Source organism: Colobus angolensis, unplaced genomic scaffold (genome assembly GCF_000951035.1).
Source record: "Colobus angolensis palliatus isolate OR3802 unplaced genomic scaffold, Cang.pa_1.0 Scaffold509, whole genome shotgun sequence".
NCBI lineage: Eukaryota > Metazoa > Chordata > Mammalia > Primates > Cercopithecidae > Colobus > Colobus angolensis.
In genome coordinates this window covers 65,334-87,052 of record NW_012118588.1, presented here as the reverse complement: position 1 = coordinate 87,052, position 21,719 = coordinate 65,334, and the positions used below count along the sequence as shown (strand labels likewise).

Sequence of the window (21,719 nt, the reverse complement as noted above, 5' to 3'; positions counted from 1 at the left end):
CACCTTTGCCAATACAATACTTTTTGACAAAAATACTTTTAGTTTATCATGTATTTCAAATCCATTTTCATCAAAAACTTAGCTGCAGTTTGGGCTCGTTTAATTTATGGAAAATGGCCATCAAGCTAATGGCACATCTTAGGGTTGTGGATAGCGACTGGTTGAACATAATTACATAGATTTGTGGGGAGAAAAATTTAACTTTCTAAATTCAGGATACCTAAGCAGAGGGTTAGAAACCACCCCTCTGCCCCAAGCCCAAGCTTAACTAAATACCATAAAGCAGTAAAGATCGGTCTTCACATTTTCGGTTACTTAATCATCAAGGGCGACTCCCCCTCCATTCGGTGTGTGGAACCTAGTGCACCCCAGGTCACTGTATCAAGAGGAAGACAGGTTATGGAGTGAGTTGGCCTTCTTTAGAGGGAGGAGAAAGAGTGCCTGTGAAACTTGAAAATCTGGAAATTGAGTTCCTTAAAACATCTGGGCATACGTAGCTTTGGGCAAGACTGCTGTATATGTATTCCAGTTTCAAGACCACTAGATTATAGAACTGGGCTTGGTGTCTTTAAGGATAGATCTTTACAAATTGCTTTTATGGTTATTGCTCTCTTCAGAGTTTCTCCCTTCTCTTGAAGTTTTACAACTTTTATTTCCTTTGCCAATCATCCATTACAGTTTTAAAATTTATAAATGTAATACATAAGCTTCTCTCGAAGTATGAAAATAATTATACTGGCCTGACGCGGTGGCTCGCGCCTGCAATCTTAGCACTTTGGAACACCGAGGCGGGCGGATCACCTGAGGTTGGGAGTTCAAGACCAGCCCGACCGACATGAAGAAATCCCGTCTCTACTAAAAATACAAAATTAGCCGGGCGTGCTGGCACACACCTGTAATCCCAGCTACTCCGGAGGCTGAAGCAAGAGAATCACTTGAGCTCAGGAGGCGAAGGTTGCAGTGAGCCAAGATCGCACCATTGCACTCCACCTTGGGCAACAAGAGTGAAACTCCATCTCAAAAAAAAAAAAAAAAAATTATACCACCCCCAACCAAATGCTTTACTTAACCCACTTTTAACCCTCTCCACAACCAAGGTGAAATGCTTAGGCTGTTTCTTCTTGCCCGTCAGCTCTTCCCCTACCTTCTTGGGTTTTGCTGAGATAATTTGGAATTTTTAGTCCCAGGATGTCTCAATATTTATTTAAGACCTTTACTACAAGTTCACGGCCATAATATTATCGTTCTTTTAGATTTAACTGTAGTTAACTATAAAAATGTAGTACGTATAAATATGCTCTTTAATTGTCCATATTAATCAATGCTGGTGAAATAAAACAGGTAAACAAAGGATTAATATCCAAAATATGCAGGTCAGTAACACAAAGGCAAGCAATTCACAGAAGAAATACTAGAAGACAATAAAGAGAAGTTACGTAACCTCAGTAGTAATTGGACAGCTGCAAACCAAAAACAATACGATCCCCGGCCCCCAATCCAATTGGTAAATATTTCGAACACAACGTAACCGCGCTCCCCGGTGAGGGCCGCGCTTTGCACCTGGGTTTTCCTGCCAGGACTCTTACTTTGGGATCTAAACTTTTCGTTTCTAGGATACCAGCTTACTGGGTTTAAGAGAACGTTTGGCCAGCACATATAAATATATGATGATAATTGCAGACAGTCTTTATTATACCCTCAAAACAGTGCGACAAGATAATGGGAGTTGAAATGGAACTCTCTGAATTCATTTGACTCCAACGGTTTTTCCTTACCAAAAAAAAAGTGTGCGTAAAACCTAAAATTGTCCACTAGTAGCGGACGAAAGATTGGCAACAATAATTTGAGCCTGGAACTGAGGGGAAGATGCTTCCCTGCCGGCACCCGGCTGGCACTATCCGGCAAGAGAGAAGGCTGGAAAAGCCTTCTGGGCGGGGTGTGCATCCGTCCCCCTCCGGGCCAAAGGATGCAAAATGGCGCCCCCTAGCTCCGTAGGCGTGGCCTTGAGCTGGACTCGTCCAATAGGAATGTCTGGGGGCGGGACGCTTTCCCGGCACGCCCTCTAAGAGCTTGGGGCAGGGTTTCCTGTAGGTAGCGCCCTTCCATTGGTCGAAAATGGAACCGAGGTTGCGGGAGAAGCCAAACGCGGCGAGCCTTGCTGGAGCCGTCGCCGTAGCAATGCGCGGAGCCGCCTGGGAGAGGCCTCTAGAGCAGGAGGCCGAGTGGCTCTTCCGACCGGAGGGCTCGCTGTCCAGCTGGCGGGCTGTGGCCTCTAGGGATCAGGGAATACTTACCTGCGAATCCCGGTTATCCGCCCGCCAGCAAGTCCGTTCCCTAAGCAGACCGCCTGGCCTCTTGCCTGACCCGTTTTCTCACCGTGGCCCGGAGTCTGACCTCCGCACACTCAGTCCACTAACGAAGCTATCCCTGCGCCTGCCCCACAGCGTCTAAGTGCCAGATGATGGAGGAGCGTGCCAACCTGATGCACATGATGAAACTCAGCATCAAGGTCTTGCTGCAGTCGGCTCTGAGCCTGGGCCGCAGCCTGGATGCGGAGCATGCGCCCTTGCAGCAGTTCTTTGTGGTGATGGAGCACTGCCTCAAACACGGGCTGAAAGGTGAGCCTGAGGGGGCGTTTGCTCAGTATTTTTTCGTCAGTGCCAGACATCCTTCTAGGTGCTGAAATGCCAGCAGTGTACGAAACAGACAAGGTTCCTGTCCTCAGAAGCGACGTTCTAGAGCAGCGCTGGACAATAGAAATATCATGCAAGCTACATAGGCAATTTTAAATTTTCTAGTAGCCAGATTTCTTTAATAGTGTTAGATGAGGCCGGGCGCCGTGGCTCACGCCTGTAATCCCAGCACTTTGGGAGGCCGAGGCGGGGGGATCATGAGATCAGGAAATCGAGACCAGCCTGGCCAACGTGGTGAAACCCCGTCTCTACTAAAAAATACAAAAAATTAGCCGGGCGTGGTGACAGGTGCCTGTAGTCCCAGCTGCTCGGGAGGCTGAGGCAGAGAATTGCTTGAACCCAGGAGGCAGAGGCTGTAGTGAGCTGAGATGGCCCACTGCACTCTATCTAGCCTGGGCGATAGAGCCAGACTCCATCTCAAAAAAAAAAAAAAAAAAAAGGATTAAGCAGTGAAGTTTAGCAGCTTTCACTTTCACTTGGCTTTTGGGGGAGAGGCTGTGGGTCGCTGAAGAAATTTTGCAACCTGTTCTTATGAATAACACTTTTGTTTTTCCTTTTAGTTAAGAAGAGTTTTATTGGCCAAAATAAATCTTTCTTTGGTCCTTTGGAGCTGGTGGAGAAACTTTGTCCAGAAGCGTCAGATATAGCGACTAGTGTCAGAAATCTTCCAGAATTAAAGTGAGTGAAAAGTAGTTATGCCGATTTGATGATTTTAAAAACTCCCTTGTATTTACTCATTTCTCAATTCCTTGCTGATGAAGCCCTTTCTAATTGGAAAGAGCTCTACTGCTTATTATCCACATGATCTCGAGCAGGATTTGACTCTCTCTGAGCCTCAGTTTCCTTTTCTTTAAAATGGGGACAGTGATTCCTGCTTGCCACACAAGCCAAATAGGTTGAAAAGGTGTTGTCAACTAAAGGGCATTCACAGGAGGAAAAGGAACTACTGGTACACTCCTGGAATCACTGCTTCAGATACAGGTGGGCAGTTTTCTGAATAATACATTTTGGGCCAGATTGTAGATTCCAGGCCAAGGGACATTTGTAATTTGTTAGAGTGGGACTAACGAATTATTTGCAATGTCTGGATTTGTCCTTGGGATCGCTATGCTTAGGCTCAAAATCAAAAACAGGCCGGAGCACAAGTAAGTCATCTTCATGGAATTTGGCATCTAGAAACGGTCTTCGGGATCCTTGAGCCAATGCAAAAGAGCCCTCTGCACAGTTTCCCAGACGGGACTGGACTGTTCAGCATTTGTTTGACTCTTCTAGGGAGCCAGCCTATTCCATTTTCAGAGAATAATAACAGTCACTGCCCTCAGGGCCTGCTCTATGACAGGCATTGTGCTGAGAACATTCCTTTTCATTATCTCATTTAATCCTCCACAGCTGTCCTCTAGGATAGCTGTTAGTGTCCTCATCTGCAAGTGTGGGAACTGATTAGAGTGGTTAAGTAACTTGCCCAAGGTGCCTCAGCAGGTGAGTGATGCAGCAGGAAGAAGACACGGGTCTCTTAGGTCCTGAAGCCCTCTAAATCCCATGAAACTCCATTGCTGCCAAGTTCTGTGCATTTTTCTCAAGATTGGATTTAAATCTTCTATGCAAATTCTGCCTGCCCGGCCTACGTCGCATATATTTAAAGTCTTTTGCACTTGTCAACCTTTCAAATATTTATTTGATGACTTGTTTGTTTGTTTGTTTGAGACAGAGTCTCACTCTAACGGCCAGGCTGGAGTGCAGTGGCGCAGTCTTGACCCACTGCAGCCTCTACCTCCTGGGTTCAAGTGATTCTCATGCCTCAGCTTCTTGAGTAGCTGGGATTACAGGTATGAGCCACCACACCCAGCTATGTTTTGCATTTTTCGTTGAGATGGAGTTTTACCATATTGGCCAGGCTAGTCTCAAACTCTTGACCTCAGGTGATCCACCCCTTTTGGCCTCCCAAAGTGCTGGGATTACAGGCGTGAGCTACCGCGTCCGGCCTACAGTATCGTATTTTAAATGGCCAAATAGTACTGTGTTGTATATCTAATTTTGTTTAACCCCCCTTGTGGCTGTCTTCAAATTCTTGTTACCACAAACCGTGATAATGATGTGGTGACCATCCCGAAACATACATCTTTGTGTCCATCTTCAGTTATTTCTCTAGGATATATTACTAAATGTAGAATTTTTGGTAACCTGTTGTCATCAAATTGCCACTAGAAAGTTGCACAGTTGACCAGGCACAGTGGCTCACGCCTATAATCCCAACACTTTGAGAGGCTGAGGCGGGAAGAATGCTTGAGCCCAGGAGTTTGAAACCAGCCTGGACAACATGGCGAAACCCCATCTCTACAAAAAAAAAACATTAGTTGGGTGTGGTAGCGCGTGCCTATGGTCTCAGCTACTCCGGAGGCTTAACACAGGATTATCACTTGAGCCTGGAGTTCCAGGCTGCAGGGAGCCATGATCATGCCATTGCACAGCAGCATGGATGACTGAGCAAGACCCTATCTCCAAAAAAAAAAAAAGGAAGTTGTAAAGTTTACAGTCTCACCAAGCAGCACTTGAGAGGCCTTTATTCTTTTAAGGTTTAATGCAGGCCTGTTCTTTCTTTCTTTTCTTTTTTTTCCTCTTCTTTCTTTTCTGCTTCTCTGGAGATAATGCTAGAATACAGAAAAATTACACCTTTAAGATTGGGTCTGGGCGCAGTGCCTCACGCCTATAATCCCAGCACTTTGGGAGGCCAAGGTGGGCGGATCACTTGAGGTCAGGCTTTCGAGACTAGCCTGGCCAACATGGTAGATGGTAGAAACCCCATCTCTACTAAAAATACAAGAATTAGCTGGGTGTGGTGGCAGGTGCCTGTAATCCTAGCTACTCGGGAGGCATGTAGACATGAGAATTGCTTGATCCCTTGAGGTAGAGGATGCAATGAGCTGAGATCACAATGGTGAGCCAGGATTGTGCCACTGCACTCCAACCTGGGTGACAGAGTGAGACTCCATCTCAAAAAAAAAAAAAAAAAAAATTGGTTCCACAACATTGTGAATGTACTTAACCATTTTAAGATGGTAAATTTTGTGTTCTGTGTATTTTACCACAATTAATAATAAAACATAAAATTGTACCTTTAAGGCCAGGTGCAGTTGCTCATGCCTGTAATCCCAGCACTTTGGGAGGCCAAGGCAGTCTGATCACTTGAGGCCGGGAATTTGAGACCAGCCTGGCTAACATGACAAAGCCCTATCTCTACTGAAAACACAAAAATTAGCCAGGCGTGGTGATGCACGCCTATAATCCCAGCTGCTCGGGAGGCTGAGCCACAAGAATTGCTTGAACCCAAGAGGTAGAGAGGTTGCAGTGAGCTGAGATTGCACCACTGCACTCCAGCCTGGGTGACAGAGCAAGACTATCTTGGAAAAAAAAAAAAAAAATTGTACCTTTGAGCTAACCCCTTGGAGATTTTATAAGCTTCAACACTTTAGCAAGCACTAAGTTCTCCGTTAGTCTTTTGAAAGAATGTTTATCCATTACACAAATCTAACCTGATATTTTCCTGTGATATTTTATGACTATAAGCAAAGCATTATCTAACTGTATTTGTAATAGTACTCAAAGGTGTGTGGTGAGCCATTTTCGATGCCTGCCCAGGCCACGTGCCTCCCTCCCCAACCCCAAACATCCATTCTTAGAGTATCCTCTGCATTTACAAGGGTGTGTTTCCTATGTATCTCCCTAGCTAAATCAGGTTTCTTTTCTGTGTTTGTTGTTGTTATGTCACAATAGTTTGATGCTCTGTTTGAATTCTAGGACAGCTGTGGGAAGAGGCCGAGCTTGGCTTTATCTTGCACTCATGCAAAAGAAACTGGCAGATTATCTGAAAGTGCTTATAGACAATAAACATCTCTTAAGGTATTTCATCAACTAGGTTTGCTTATCTTTTGCTTGGTAAATAATTAGAACATAGGCCGGGTGTGGTGGCTCAATGCCTGTAATCCCAGCACTTTGGGAGGCCAAGGCAGGTGAATTGCTTGAGGTCCGGAGTTTAAGACCACCATGACCAACATGGTGAAATCTCGTCTCTACTAAAAATACAAAAATTAGCCAGATATGGTGGCAGGTGCCTGTAATCCCAGCTACTCAGAAGGCTAAGGCAGGAGAATCGCTTGAACCCAGGAGGGGGAGGTTACAGACAACATCGCGCCACTGCACTCCCGCCTGGACGACAGAGGAAGACTCCATCTAAAAATAAATAATAATAGGCCGAGCGCAGTGGATCACACCTGTAAACCCAGCACTTTGGGAAGCCAAGGTGGGCAGATCACAAGGTCAGGAGTTCAAGACCAGCCTGGCCAACATGGTGAAACTCTATCTCTACTAAAAATACAAAAATTAGCTGGACGTAGTGATGCATGCCTATAATCCCAGCTACTCGGGAGGCTGAGACAGGAGAATCACATGAACCTGGGAGGCGGAATTTGCAATGAGCCAAGATCGCACCATTGCACTCCAGCCTGGGTGACAGAGTGAGATTCCTCCTCAAAAAAATAATAATTAGAACATAGTTCTGTAGATCATTTTGAATTAAAATAAGTGTATCAGCCAAGTGTGGTGGCTCATGCCTGTAATCCCAGCACTTTGGGAGGCCAAGGCAGGTTGATCACTTGAGGTCAGAAGTTCAAAAACAACCTGGACAACATGGTAAAACCCCATCTCTGCTAAAAATGCGAAATTAGCTGGGCATGGTGGCATATGCCTATAATCCCAGCTACTCGGGAGGCTGAGGCAGGAGGATTGCTTGAACCCAGGAAGCAGAGGTTGCAGTGAGCCAATATCACAGCACTGTACCTCCAGCCTGGGCAACAGAGCAAGACTCTGTCTCAAAATAAAAAAATAAAATAAGTATATAATATTTACGGAAATTTATGACTGGTTCATTTTTCATATTTGTAACTAAGCAAACATTATAAAAGGAATTTTCTCTAGACTATGGTGATTTACAAGGGAGGACTCTTTCCAGAGTTAAACCTCTGTTGTAATTGAGAAACATATTTTACAGCATAGCCTAAAACCCAAGCTTTTCAGTGTTTTCAAGGCATGGCTCATTATTGAACATATCTTTACATGACAAATACTGATTTACAATATTTCACGTACTCTGAGTACAGTTACACTGAGTAAGTTTGAGTTACAGATTTTGTTCTAATGAACTAATTCTTTTTCAATTTTTTATTTATAATCGATACAAAATTATACGTATTTGTGGGATACTCTGTGCATGTATACACTATATAATGATCAAATCAGGGTAATTACAATATTCCTCACTTTATTAATGAACTAATTCTTAAGAGAAAAGTTGGCCGGGCACGGTGGCTCAAGCCTGTAATCCCAGCACTTTGGGAGGCCGAGACGGGCGGATCACGAGGTCAGGAGATCGAGACCATCCTGGCTAACACTGTGAAACCCCGTCTCTGCTAAAAAATACAAAAAACTAGCCGGGCGAGGTGGCGGGCGCCTGTAGTCCCAGCTACTCGGGAGGCTGAGGCAGGAGAATGGCGTAAACCCGGGAGGCGGGAGGCGGAGCTTGCAGTGAGCTGAGACCGGGCCACTGCACTCCAGCCCGGGCGACAGAGCAAGACTCCGTCTCAAAAAAAAAAAAAAAAAGAGAAAAGTTCTTATGCGCATACACACAGTGGCCTGGATGCCACTGGATTTGTTACATGAGCAAGTCATCGCTGACCAGAGCAGTATCAGGCAGGGGATGGACCCCCCCCCCCGCCCCCGCAAATGGTCACGAGGACTGGGCAATAAGGAAGTAAAGCAGCAGATGTTGCTCCGTGGGACGCAAGAAGGAGGAGTGTTATGCTTGGATGTGGGATCCCATTTCCTGTTTATATGGACATAAGTGGAGAAGTAGTTCATATCAACACAGACGAGGAGCCAGTGGAGACACAGGAGGGGAGAGTGACAGGAGTCAAGAGGAGATGAGGAGAACCGGGGTCCAGGGTCTGCATGGAGGAGTTCACTTTAGACAGCAGGAGGGATGAGCCCATTCTAAGCCACAGGAAAAGAAGAGAGGACGGGAGAAAAAGCAGCCATTGAAGCAGTGAAGGGAAATGAAAGGGAGGGAGGAAATCCACAGCAGTATCTTCTGGCTCCAGGGCACAGTTGAAAAGGCAGTTCAGGGTGGGGAAGGAGTGGGGATGGTGAAGCTGTTGCTGAGCATCCCGCTGTCCTGTCCATCTCTTGTAGCGAGTTCTATGAGCCTGAGGCTTTAATGATGGAGGAAGAAGGGATGGTGATTGTCGGTCTGCTGGTGGGACTCAATGTTCTCGATGCCAATCTCTGCTTAAAAGGAGAAGACTTGGATTCTCAGGTAAAATAGAATTTTGGCTCTAGACGGAACACTTTCATTAGCCAGGGACTTTACGTATGATCTGCAGGCAGGTACTGAACCCAAAGAAGGGCAGATGGCAAAGAGCCCACTGGTAGAGGACCGGCCAGGGGCAGGTGGGGAAGCAGCGGGGAAGGTCTCGGAAGGGTGAAGAAGTTGCATAGCCAGAGGTACACTTGGAAAGCTTGGCAGGTGTGGGAACAGGCAGACAGCTCTCCGTGGCTGGAGCAGAGGATGCTCCGTGGCTGAGGTGAAAGTGGAGGCTGGGCCTGGTTGTGAGGCCATGGGTGCTATGCTGAAGGGTGTAGCTGGAGTGCAGTGGTGCGATCTCGGCTGACTGCAAGCTCCGCCTCCCAGATTGTCGCCATTCTCCTGCCTCAGCCTCACGAGTAGCTGGGACTACAGGCGCCCGCCGCCACGTCTGACTAATTTATTTTGGGGTTTTTTTGTTGTTTTTTTTAGTAGAGATGGCATTTCACCGTGTTAGTCAGGATGGTCTCAATCTCCTGACCTTGTGATCCGTCCACCTCAGCCTCCCAAAGTGCTGGGATTACAGGTGTGAGCCACCGCACCTGGCCTGAAGGGTGTAGCTTTTATCCCCCTTTATCCTGAGCTTTGGGAAGCTGTTGGAGGTTTTTAAGAAGTATACTGAAATGATCATGCCTGGGTTTGAGAAAGCTCAATCTAGCAGCCACTCAGGTTATGAGTTAGAAGTGGCCAGGAATAGATATAGCAAAAGACTTGAGGTCGGGCGCGGTGGCTCAAACCTGTAATCCCAGCACTTTGGGAGGCCAAGGCAGGTGGATGACGAGGTCAGGAGATCGAGACCGTCCTGGCTAACATGGTGAAACCCCGTCTCTACTAAAAATACAAAAAGCTAGCCAGGTGTGATGGTGGGCACCTGTAGTCCTGGCTACTCGGGAGGCTGAGGCAGGAGAATGGTGTGAACCCTGGAGGTGGAGCTTGCAGTGAGCCGAGATCACGCCACTGCACTCTAGCCTGGGCGACAGAGCAAGACTGTCTCAAAAAAAAGCCTTGAGTCTAGTCTAGACGTCCCGCAAGGCTGGATGGGGAATAGGAAGATAGAGTCAGGAGAGATTGGGAAGTCAGGTTGATAAAATGGCGCTAATGAGGGTAACCAGTAAGGTGTAGAGTGCTCTGTGGGAAGGACAGCCCTCTTGGAATGGGCTTTCTTCCTGCATGGGAGCTGGTAACCAGAGCCAGGGCCTAAACTCCTGGTGGCAGGGACTGTAAATGTGTGAGGGGGAATAGGCACCCTAACCCATTCCTCACTTCCACCCGCTCTTCAGGGCATCTGCAGCTGTGGCTGGGCCACTGCTAAGAAAAATAGAGATTATTTTACACTGTCTAGCAAAATTCCCAGCCTTTTTCCTGTATTGTGTTTGATGAACCTAAAGATTCCCTGATCCCTCCATGTGCAGGTCAATGTTTTTTTGTAACCTCTCCTCCCTTTAAAAAAAAAAAAAAAAAAGTTTGATTGTCTTTGCATGTTGAAAAATATCTTTTTTTGAATTCAGAGAAGTATTTTTGAAAAGCCACTAAACATCACACATCTTCTCATTACTCTGAGACAGATAATTCAGGGTTACGTTGTGGTATACATCCTTCCAGCACATGAAGAAAGGTGTGTGCATGCATGTGTGTGTGTATATGTTTGTGTATTTTAGAGTGAGATGTTTGGAGGGTTTCTTTTTTTGTGAAACCAAACTATGATTATTTTAAGCACACCATCTTGTAATTTTTAAAAATGTAACAATATGTTCTACACAGTTCTCAATAACAAGAGATATAAACCATTTTAAATGACTATGTAGTTTTCATTTTTTAATGTACCATTATGTAACCAGTACCTTATTAATTTAGATTGTTTCCATATTGTGACAGTATTATTGCTGGGCACATGGCTCACGCCTGTAATTCGAACACTTTGGGAGGCTAAGGTAGGAGGATCACTGGAGCCCAGGAATTTGAGACCAGCCCAGACAACATAATGAGACCTTGTCTCTACCAAAAGTAAAAAAAATTAGCCAGGCGTGGTGGTGTGCTGCCTGTTATCCCAGCTACTCTGGAGACTGAGGCAGGAGGATTGCTTGAGCCTGGGAGATCAAGGCTGCAGTGAGCTATAATCATGCCACTACCATATACTCCAGTCTGGGCAACAGAGCCAGACTCTGTCTGGAAAGAAAAAAAAAAAACACCAATATTATAGACATCCTTAAAGTTCTCTGTACTCTTGTCCATTTATTTCGTTAGCATAAATTTGGGGTTGTTGTGTCAAAGTATACAGCCTGCATTTTGCTGGATAATGTAAAACCGGCCTCCAGAAAGGTCTTTGTGATGTCCACCCAGCAGCAGCGCGGGGGCCTGTTTCCTCCCGACGCTGGATGTGGTGAGCATTCTTGGTCTTTTTCTGTCTCATGGACAAAACAACTCATCATCTCGAATTTACAAGTATTTTTGTGTTTTATTTGCCACTGGGGGTTTAGCATTTGTGATCATCTTTTCATACTTGGTCCATTTTTGAGTTTTCTTTCTCTGCTTCTTTATTAAAGACTAAGCACATTGACCTTTCTTCAGAATTATTTGTTATAATTTTTTTTTTTCTGGTTTCTCCGGGGTGGTGTGCCCATACATTTTTTATTTTTAATTTTTGGCAACCAGATTTAGCAGGTGTTTCCTTTATACCTTCTAAGGGATTTTGCTGTGAAGGTCCTTCCCTATCTAAAGATTACCCTAACTTTTAAAATCGAATGTGGGGCGCTGGAACGCAGGTCCATGCGTGTGTTTGTCCGTCTGTCCAGCCTTTACCCCCACAGCTTTCAGTCATGGCCTCCGGTCAGTCACAGCTCGGAAAGCCAGCCCCTGACTTCAAGGCCACTGCCCTGGTGGATGGCGCCTTCCAGGAGGTGAAGCTGTGGGAAAAGTACGTCGTCCTCTTTTTGTACCCTCTCGACTTCACTTTTCTATGGCCCACAGAGAGCATCGCTTTCAGTGACCTTGCCGAGGATTTCCACAAGCTGGGCTGCGAAGGGCTGGGTGTCTCGGTGGACTTAGTTCACCCACCTGGCTTGGATCAACAACCCCCAGAAGTAGGGAGCGCTGGGCCCCCAAGCATCTCCCACCTGCTGGGAAGCTTGTCTGAGGATTACAGTGTGCTGAAAACCCATGAGGGTGTTCCTACCCTGCCTCTTTATCATCGATGGCAAGGGTGACCTTTGCCAGATAACTGCTACTGATTTGCCTGTGGGGTGCTCCATGGCTGAGGCTCTGAGGCGGGGCCAGGCCTTCTAGTGCGTGATCGAACATGGGGAAGTTTGTCTCACTGGCTGGAAGCCTGGTAGCAACAGTGAAGCCCAATGTGGATGACAAGGGATACTTCCTCAGTATTCCTTGAATACTGGAACTAGGCTGGCCAATGGATAGTGAGCTTGTACCCCTACCTTGGTACCCTGTGCTGACCCAGAAAAGGCCAGACCTGCCCCTTCAATCTCCACAGTCTGGGACCCTGGAAGGCTAGGCCAAGGCCTTCTGCTTCCACCTGGGTAATTTTTTACACATTTTATGTGTAAAAAATGTGTAAATTTTACACATTTTTGCCATTTGTTTTGGCATAGTGTGAAGTAGGAATCTAAATTTCTTTTATAAATGGTTAACCAGTTTTCGCAATATCATCATGTAATGTATTTTTTTCTACTAATTTGAAATTCCACTTTTATCATATGTGAAATATCCATAATATGCATTCGTTTATTTCTGGACTCTTCTGTTGGAAATCTGAATCTCTGTTCCTGTGCCAGTGGCACATTGTTTTAATGACTGGAGCCACATAGTATATTCTAGACTCTGGTAGTTAAGTACCTGCCTACTCTACTGTAGTTTTGTTTCAGATATTTCTGGGCCATCTGTTCTGCCAGATGAACTTGAACATTTTGTCAAATTCCAGAATAAAAACTCCATTGAGATTTTAATTAATTAATAGACATGGTGAGCATTCTGGTCTAGTGCTGTCTTGAATGACAGTGCCTATAGTGTGTTGCCATAAAGTATACATGTTTGCTGCCGATGTCTGAGGGATGCCATGTCTCACGTTTAGAGAGTGCTATTCCACTCCAGTTTACTTTGTGTTTTGTTGTTGTTGTTTTGTTTTTTTCTTTTCTTTGAGATGGAGTCTCACTCTGTTGCCCAGGTTGGAGTGCAATGGCGCAGTCTCCACTCACTGCAACCTCCGCCTCCCACGTTCAAGTGATTCTCCTGCCTCAGCCTCCCGAGTAGCTGGGATTACAGGCACCTGTCAACACGCCCGGCTAATTTTTTGTATTTTTAGTAGAGATGGGGTTTCACTATGTTGGCCAGGCTGGTCTTGAACTCCTGACCTCGTGATCTGCCCACTTCAGCCTCCCAAAGTGCTGGGATTACAGGCATGAGCCACCATGCCTGGCCTACTTTGTGTTTTTATTAGAGATGAATGTTAAATGTGGTCAAATACTTTTTTTGGATCTATCAACATGTCATACCTGTTTTTAACCCATAATTATAATTGAATTAATCCATAGGTTTCTTATTGAATACTATCCCTGAATTTCTAAAATAATCCCCACTTGATCATTGTAAACTCCTGGATTTCATATGTTTACTGTTTGGAATTTTTATGTCTCTGCTTGTAAGTGAAACTATTCTCAATTTTCTATACTGCCTTTGCCACCTTTCGGTGTCAGAATTATATTAGCCTCATAAATTAGAAGGCTGGGTACAGTGGCTCACACCTATAATCCCAGTACTTTGGGAGGCTGAAGTGGGCAGATCACAAGATCAGGAGGTCGAGACCACCCTGACCAACATGGTGAAACCCCATCTCTACCAAAAATACAAAAATTAGCTGGGCATGGTGGTGTGTGCCTGTAATCCGGGCTACCCAGGAGGCTGAGGCAGAAGAATCGCTGGAACCTGGGAGGCAGAGGCTGCAGTGAGCTGAGATCGCGCCGTTGCACTCCACTCTGGGCAACAGAGCAAAACTCCGTCTCAAAAAAAAAAAAACACATAAAACTAAAATAAACTTGAAAATAGCCTTCCTTTTCTTGTTTTCTACCACAGTTGATTAGATCAGGAATTATTTTTTCTGTGCAGGCTTGCTAGAACTTACTGGTATGAGCACTTCACCCTTATGCCTTTTTTGGTCTTTGTTCTTTGATCACTTTAACTTTTAGCATAGTTTTGATCAATTTATGGGTTTCCTAAGTCTTAAGACAATTTTTAAAGTCATTTATAATTTTTTTAGAAACCATTTCATTCAGATCTGTTAAGCTAGAGTTGTATGAAGGTATTCTCTTACAGCTTTTGAAAAATCTCAGCCGGGCGCGGTGGCTCAAGCCTGTAATCCCAGCACTTTGGGAGGCCGAGACGGGCGGATCACGACCATCCTGGCTAACACGGTGAAACCCCGTCTCTACTAAAAAATACAAAAAACTAGCCGGGCGAGGTGGCGGGTGCCTGTAGTCCCAGATACTCGGGAGGCTGAGGCAGGAGAATGGCGTAAACCCAGGAGGCGGAGCTTGCAGTGAGCTGAGATTGTGCCACTGCACTCCAGCCCGGGCGACAGAGCGAGACTCCGTCTCCAAAAAAAAAAAAAAGAAAAAAGAAAAATCTCACTGTTCTCATTTATAATGTGTATTCTAAATATGGATCACGCTTAGTAGAAATTTGTCTACTTGGTTGAACTTTGACAAACCAGCTCTCTTATTTATCAATTCTACTTTGGGAGTAGGGCTTTATTTGCTTTCTAATCTATTAATTTTTGCTTTGGGTATTAATTCTTTCTCATCTTTCTGTTGTTGGTTTTTTTTCCGGCTGCATTTTTTTATGATTTTTTTTTATTATAAAAGAAATACTTGCTTGTTGAAAAAAGTTAGGCAATACCAAAGTACATGATGTGAAAAGAGATGTTGAACCTCCTCACCCAATCCCCCATCCCAGCCCCAGTCGTTCTCCCTTTCCCACAGGTAATGATAAAGATTCTGGGGGAAATTTTTCTAGAAACTTTTCTACTTTTTCTACACATTTATGTTCACATAGGTTTTGTTTTAAATTAAATCTTTTCTGATCTTCTATTACTGTGTAACAAGTCAGGAATAGCACTTCAGCCGTAACAATCACGGTGTCTTTCACAGCTGGGGGCGGACTGGGTTCAGCTGGTTGGTTCTTGTTCCAGAGCCCATGTGATTACAGTTGGGGTGGCTGGGAATGGAATCACCTGAAGGCTTGCTCTCTCCCGCGTCTGTCTGCCGTGCTGAGACCAAGGAGCTGGGGGCTGGAATGGCAGGGGTTTCTTGGACATCTCTCTGTGTATGTGGTCTCCAGCATTGTGGCTTCAGGGAAGTCAAGACTTTTTACATGAAAGCTCAGAACTTCAAACGCATATGCCTCGAGAAAGAGCGGGGTGGAAGCTGTATTGCCCTTTTTAACCTACCTGCAGAAGTCACACAGCATCATTTCTACTGCATTTTACTCATCAAGGCAGGCACTAAGACCTCCCAGAGTTGAAGGCTGGAAATATAGATTCCTTTTGGTAGGTGTGTCAGAGGTTGCAGACATGTGTTAGAACCATTACACATAGCCTTGGTTGCAACATAAGTAGGATTGTTATAATGAGATTGTACATATTATTCTTTGACTTGAAATTGTATCCTGTAGTTTTGTTGGGTTTTTTTGGTTTGTTTGTTGGGTGGTTGGTTGGTTTTTTAAGACACTGTCTCTCTCTGTCACCCAGGCTAGAGTGCAGTGGCATGATCTCAGCTCACTGCAGCCTCAACCTCCTGGGCTGAAGCAATCCTCTCACCTCAGCCTCCCAAGTAGCTGGGACTACAGGCATGTACCACTGCACCCAGCTAATTTTTGTATTTTTGTGGACACAGGGTCTCACTGTGTTGCCCAGGCTGGTCTTGAACTCCTGAGTCCAAGCCATCCACCCGCCTCAGACTCCCAAAGTGCTGGGATTACAGGCATAAGCCACTGGACCCAGCTTTTCTATATGACTGCAAACGTATCGACTGCATTCTTCGTTATAGTTGCATCGGTTCTGTGATATGGCTGTAACATGATTGATTTCAACTTTATTGATGAACATTTAGGGTGCACCCAATTTTCCTGCATTTCACATAAGAATGACCTCACTTACTCATTTTCAAGTGCTTTATTTCTTTGCAAAGCCATTGATGTTCAGATGTGTAAGGGGTCTTGGTTCTCCCTTGTACCTAAGGGGTGGAGAATTTTCCTGAAATACTGATTAGACCGTTTTACCAAGATCTGGGGGAAGAAAGACTCAGAAATGTCAGTTAAGGTCACCAGTTTAGAGATCCATATCTTTTTTTATTATAATTACTTTGTACACAAATAATTTTGTTGATCTTTGTAAACAATGTGATTATTGAATAAACAGAAAACTAAACTAGGTCGTGAAATTTCAGAATAGTCTCTGAAATCTGATACTTAGTAAGTTTTTCTTCTAGAAGGTGGTAGGGTTAGGTTTTTTTGGTTTGTTCAATTGATTGCCACTTCATAGAGCTGGTTTACCTAACTAAATGTTCCTAGGAAAGAGATAAGAATGTAAATACCCTGAATTTCAAAGGTTGTAAGGTTTATGAAAAATAGGACATTTTATTTAAACTTGTGCATTTTATTTCATTTAGGTTGGAGTAATAGATTTTTCCCTCTACCTTAAGGATGTGCAGGATCTTGATGGTGGGAAGGAGTAAGTACTGTGTTGTACGTCACCTTTTTTTTTTTTTTTTTTGAGACGGAGTCTGGCTCTGTTGCCCAGGCTGGAATCCAGTGGCACAATCTCCACTCAGCGCAACCTCCGCCTCCGGGGTTCAAGCGATTCTCCTGCCTCAGCCTCCTGAGTAGCTGGGACTATAGGTGCGCACCACCACGCCTAGCTAATTTTTGTATTTTTAGTAGAGACGGGGTTTCACTGTATTGGCCAGGCTGGTCTCAAACTCCTGACCTCGTGATCTGCCCACCTCGGCCTCCCAGAGTGCTGGGATTACAGGCGTGAGCCACCGCGCTCGGCCACGTCACATTTTTAATAAAATTCTGGCAAAGGCGGGTCTTCTGGCCTAGCCGAGCGCCAGGTCTCCGGATGGAAATTGCCGAAGACTAGTGGAGGCCCTGAAGCCAGGAGTGGTGGGGCAGGAAGGGAGGGTGGGGGTGGGCTGGGCAGGTTAGGTGTGGCCTCTCCACACTGGCAGTGGGACCGGCGGAGGCAGTAGGCGTGCTGGGGTTGGAGGTGCGCACCCTGGGTGGTGTTCCCCGCCTGCAGAACGGGTAATGAGGCTCTTCTCTGCAGCAAAAAAAAAATATTTGGCAAAGAACACTTTTCTTGTTTTTGCTTTGAGATTTTAGATTTTGTTTAGTTATTTTTAAGTACAGAAGCAATGCATTATTCTCATTGTTTAAGGAATTTGGCTCTGCAGAAGAATAGAGTGTACAGGTGAAATTTCCCCATTCACACTGTCCGCTTGCCTCCATGTCAATCCCATTCTTCCCCTCAGAGGAAGACTGTTTAATGCCTTGCAGGTATTTGTTTGTTGTCGTGTATTTTGCTTTACCATTTGTTCAAATATAAATGGGATAGTATTATATAAGTTGCCCTTGGACTTGTTCTTTAATCGTAGTGTTTTAGATTTTTGTTTTGTTTTGTTTAAGATGGAGTCTCGCTCTGTCACCCAGGCTGGAGTGCAGTGGTGCAATCTCTGCTCACTACAACCTCCGCCTCCCAGGTTCAAGCTATTCTTCCACCTCAGCCTCCCGAGTAGCTGGGATTATAGGCATTCACCATCATGCCCGGCTAATTTTTTTGTATATTTAGTAGAGACGGGGTTTCACCATGTTGGCCAGGCTGGTCTTGAACTCCTGGCCTCAGGTGATCCGCCTGCCTTGGCCTGCCAAAGTGCTGAGATTACAGGTGTGAGCCACCGCGCCGGGCCTTAGATGTCTTTTTATGCCATTATGAAGCTCTCCCTCACCCTTGTTAACAAGGGTATTCTTTTAAAATAAGTTACCTAGGAGAAAAAAAAATAATAACAACTATGTATAACATACTGCCACTTATATATATATATTTTTTTGTTTTGTTTTGTTTTGTTTTTTTTCTTTGAGACTGAGTTTCGCTCTTGTTGACCAGGCTAGAGTGTGGTGGCACGATCTTGGCTCACCAGAACCTCCACCTCTGGTGTTCAAGCGATTCTCCTGCCTCAACCTTCCTGAGTAGCTGGGATTACAGGCATGCACCACCATGCAAGGCTAATTTTGTATTTTTAGTAGACATGGGGTTTCTCCATGTTGGTCAGGCTGGTCTCGAACTTCCGACCTCAGATGATCCGCCTACCTCAGCCTCCCAAAGTGCTGGGATTACAGGCATGAGCCACTGCGCCTGGCCCCATTTATGTTATAATAAAAAAGGATATATATACATGTGTTTTACTTCCATATGTATTCATGGAACATTTCTAGAGTGGCATATCAGCCTTACAGTAGTGGTTGCCTGTGGAGGCAGGCATGGGAGGGGTTTTTCACTGTAAACCCTACGATTGCGTTTGAATATTTCACCTCGCACATATGTCACCTGCCCTTCCATGTCTTCCCGAGGACTCTCCCGGTCTCAGTGCCTGGCAGTGCACCTTACCAAAGAATGGACCGGCAGGAACCACACTAAAGGTTCATGCATCCTAAGTACAAGGGCTCACCCACTTGAAATTTAAACAAAATACATTCTTTTATTTCATATTAGGCCAAATACTTCAAAGGAACAAAATATATATATTTTTTTTTGAGACAGAGTTTCGTTCTTGTTGCCAAGGCTGGAGTGCAGTGGTGTGATCTCGGCCTCCACCTCCCGGGTTCAAGCAGTTCTTCTGCCTCAGCCTCCCGAGTAGCTGGGACTACAGGCGCCCTCCACCACGCCAGCTAATTTTTTGTATTTTTAGTAGAGACGGGGTTTCACTGTGTTAGCCAGGATGGTCTCGATCTCCTGACTTCATGACCTACCCCCCTCGGCGTCCCAGCCACCGCGCCCGGCCAGTTCTTTTGTTTGTAAGTCCCGTGGGCTCCTTTCCTTCAGTATAATAAGGGTTGTGTCAAAGCCATTTGCATGTGGCAGGTTGGTGTTTTCACCTTGCTTGCTGATCCTGAAACCTTGGTCTGCAGGGAGCCCACTCCCCTGGCAGCCTGGCCCTGGAGACACTGGCTACCGTGCCCCAGGCCGGCTTTGCTCTCTGTACTCTGGGACTGTGGATGTTACTAAGCTCTGGCTGTCTCTTGGTTTCTTGAAGACATTGGTACTTCTACAAGGTGATTGGAAGGTTGGGGAACAGTTATAAAGTATTAATCATTAATAAAAAAAGTTCTCCCTTTTTATGCTCCTTTTGAAAGGCATGAAAGAATTACTGATGTCCTTGATCAAAAAAATTATGTGGAAGAGCTTAACCGGCACTTGAGGTAAGACTCCTTTGTTTTCAGTGTGACAGTTACATGCGTGGTATCCTGTCATTGTTTTATGGAACCTCTTTGAGTTGCCACATACTTACAAATAGCTTGTTTCCAAACCAAGACAAAAGGGTCATCATTCAGGCAACATTTATTTGTACAAACTGGAGAAGTATGATTTCTTCTTGATAAACTCTTGGGAAATTTTTATTCTGTGCTTTCTGCATTTATATGATACAGAGAGGTAACTACATTAAACCTTGACCTTCCACTCCTCGCCCCACAGCCACATGGCTGGAAATCCCTTCATGGCAAGCACTGTTGCTGCTGGAATCAGCACACAGCACCCAGTGCATTAGGCCAGGAAAGAGAGTTGAAAACCACTGGGCTAGGCCCTCCAGAGCAATGTACTAGTGATCACAAGCATCTTTATCTTGATTTTTTTTTTTTTTATTTTTGCTGGAGATCTGTGGATGTGTTTCATGAAACACTGATCCTTGGAGGTATTCGTGGGGAATGTGGAGAGACATGTTAGAGGGTACATTGCACATTACAGTTCTCCACAGGGGCAGCCTCTCTGGCCCCAAAAGTCAGGTGAAGAAGCTGGCATGTTCCTCCCAGTGTAGTCAGGGACATATCGCTCTGGGGCTTTTTTCACTTTCCTTTTTTTTTTGACAGGGTCTCACTCTGTTGCCCAGGCTGAAGTGTAGCGGCGTGATCTCGGCTCACTGGAGCCTTGAATTCCCAGGCCCGGGCAATTGATTCTCCCACCTCAGCCTCCTAAGTAGCTGGGACTACAAGCGCACGCCACCCCTCCTGGCTGGTTTCTGTACTTTTTATAGAGACAGGACTTTGCCATGTTGCCCAGACTGGTCTCATCTGGGCTCAAGCAATCCTCCCACCTCAGCCACCCAAAGTGCTAGAATTACAGGCGTGAGCCACCACACCTAGCCTGGGGCTCTGCTTAACTGTGATGTTGGCTATTTTTTGGAAGTTTTTTGATCAATTCCTAGTTTATTGAGAGAATTTATAAGAAATATTGAATTTTATCAAATGCCTTTTAGTGTCCATTAAAATAATCATGGTTTTTATCCCTTAATCTACTGATGTGGTGTATTTTATTCATAGACTTCTTCATACTGGACCATTCCTGTGTCACAGGGATAAACACCACTTGATCATATTATTTTTATTAGGATTTTTTGAGACAAGGTCTTAGTCTGTCACCCAGGCTGGAATGCAGTGGTATAATCATGACTCGCTGCAGCCTCCACCTCCTGGGGCCCAGGTGATTTGCCCACCTCAACCTCCCAAGTAACAGGAACCATAGGCATGCACCACTACACCTGGCTAATGTTTTTATTTTTTGTAGAGACAGGGTCTCACTTTGTTGCCCAAGGTGGTCTCAAACTCTTGGCCTCAAGCGATCCTCCCTGGTTAGCCTCCCAACTGCTGGATTATAGGCATGAGCCACCTTGCCCAGCCAGGATATAGTTTTAATAATTCAGTTATCCTTTTCATATGTAACCTGGCTGGGTGCAGTGGCTCATACCTGTAATCCCAACACTTTGGGAGGCCAAGGCGGGTGGATCACCTGAGGTTGGGAGTTCGCGACCAACATGGAGAAACCCCATCTCTACTAAAAATACAAAATTAGGCAGGCGTGGTAGCACACGCCTGTAATCCCAGTTACTCAGGAGGCTGAGGCAGGAGAATCGCTTGAACCCAGGAGACAGAGGTTGCAGTGAGCTGAGACTGCACCATTGCATTCAGCCTAGGCAACAAGAGCGAAACTCCATCTCAACAAAAAAAAAAATGTAACCTGACTTGCTGGGAATTTCATAGTTTTCTTTCTCCGCCCTCATGTGAGGGTTATATAGTGTTGCAAAATGAATTAGTGAGCTTTTCCTCTTGCCTGTGAACAGCTGGCTTCTAGATCATGGGCATTATTTGCCCCTTGCAAATATGAAGCAGCCAGGCAATTGTAATCCCAGCACTTTGGGAGGCCGAGGCAGGCGAATCACCTGAGGTCAGGAGTTCAAGATCAACCTGGCCAATATGGTGGCCATCTCTACTAAAAATACAAAAATTAGCCAGGCGTGGTGGCGGGCACTGGTAGTCCCAGCTACTCGAGGCTGAGGCAG

The 21,719-nt window shown here is 45.3% G+C and overlaps 1 protein-coding gene across 1 annotated transcript in view; it reads left to right on the top strand.

Moving 5' to 3' along the window:
* The first annotated feature begins 2,112 nt into the window (after window positions 1–2,112).
* Window positions 2,113–21,719, top strand: part of RUFY1 (RUN and FYVE domain containing 1) — a 55,387-nt gene continuing 35,780 nt past the window's right edge. Inside the window, exons 1-6 of the mRNA XM_011960173.1 lie at window positions 2,113–2,618; window positions 3,254–3,371; window positions 6,489–6,590; window positions 8,934–9,057; window positions 16,779–16,840; window positions 19,522–19,587. Of these exons, the coding sequence (XP_011815563.1) occupies window positions 2,459–2,618; window positions 3,254–3,371; window positions 6,489–6,590; window positions 8,934–9,057; window positions 16,779–16,840; window positions 19,522–19,587 (632 nt within the window). The 5' untranslated portion in view covers window positions 2,113–2,458. The remainder of the gene's footprint in view (window positions 2,619–3,253; window positions 3,372–6,488; window positions 6,591–8,933; window positions 9,058–16,778; window positions 16,841–19,521; window positions 19,588–21,719) is intronic.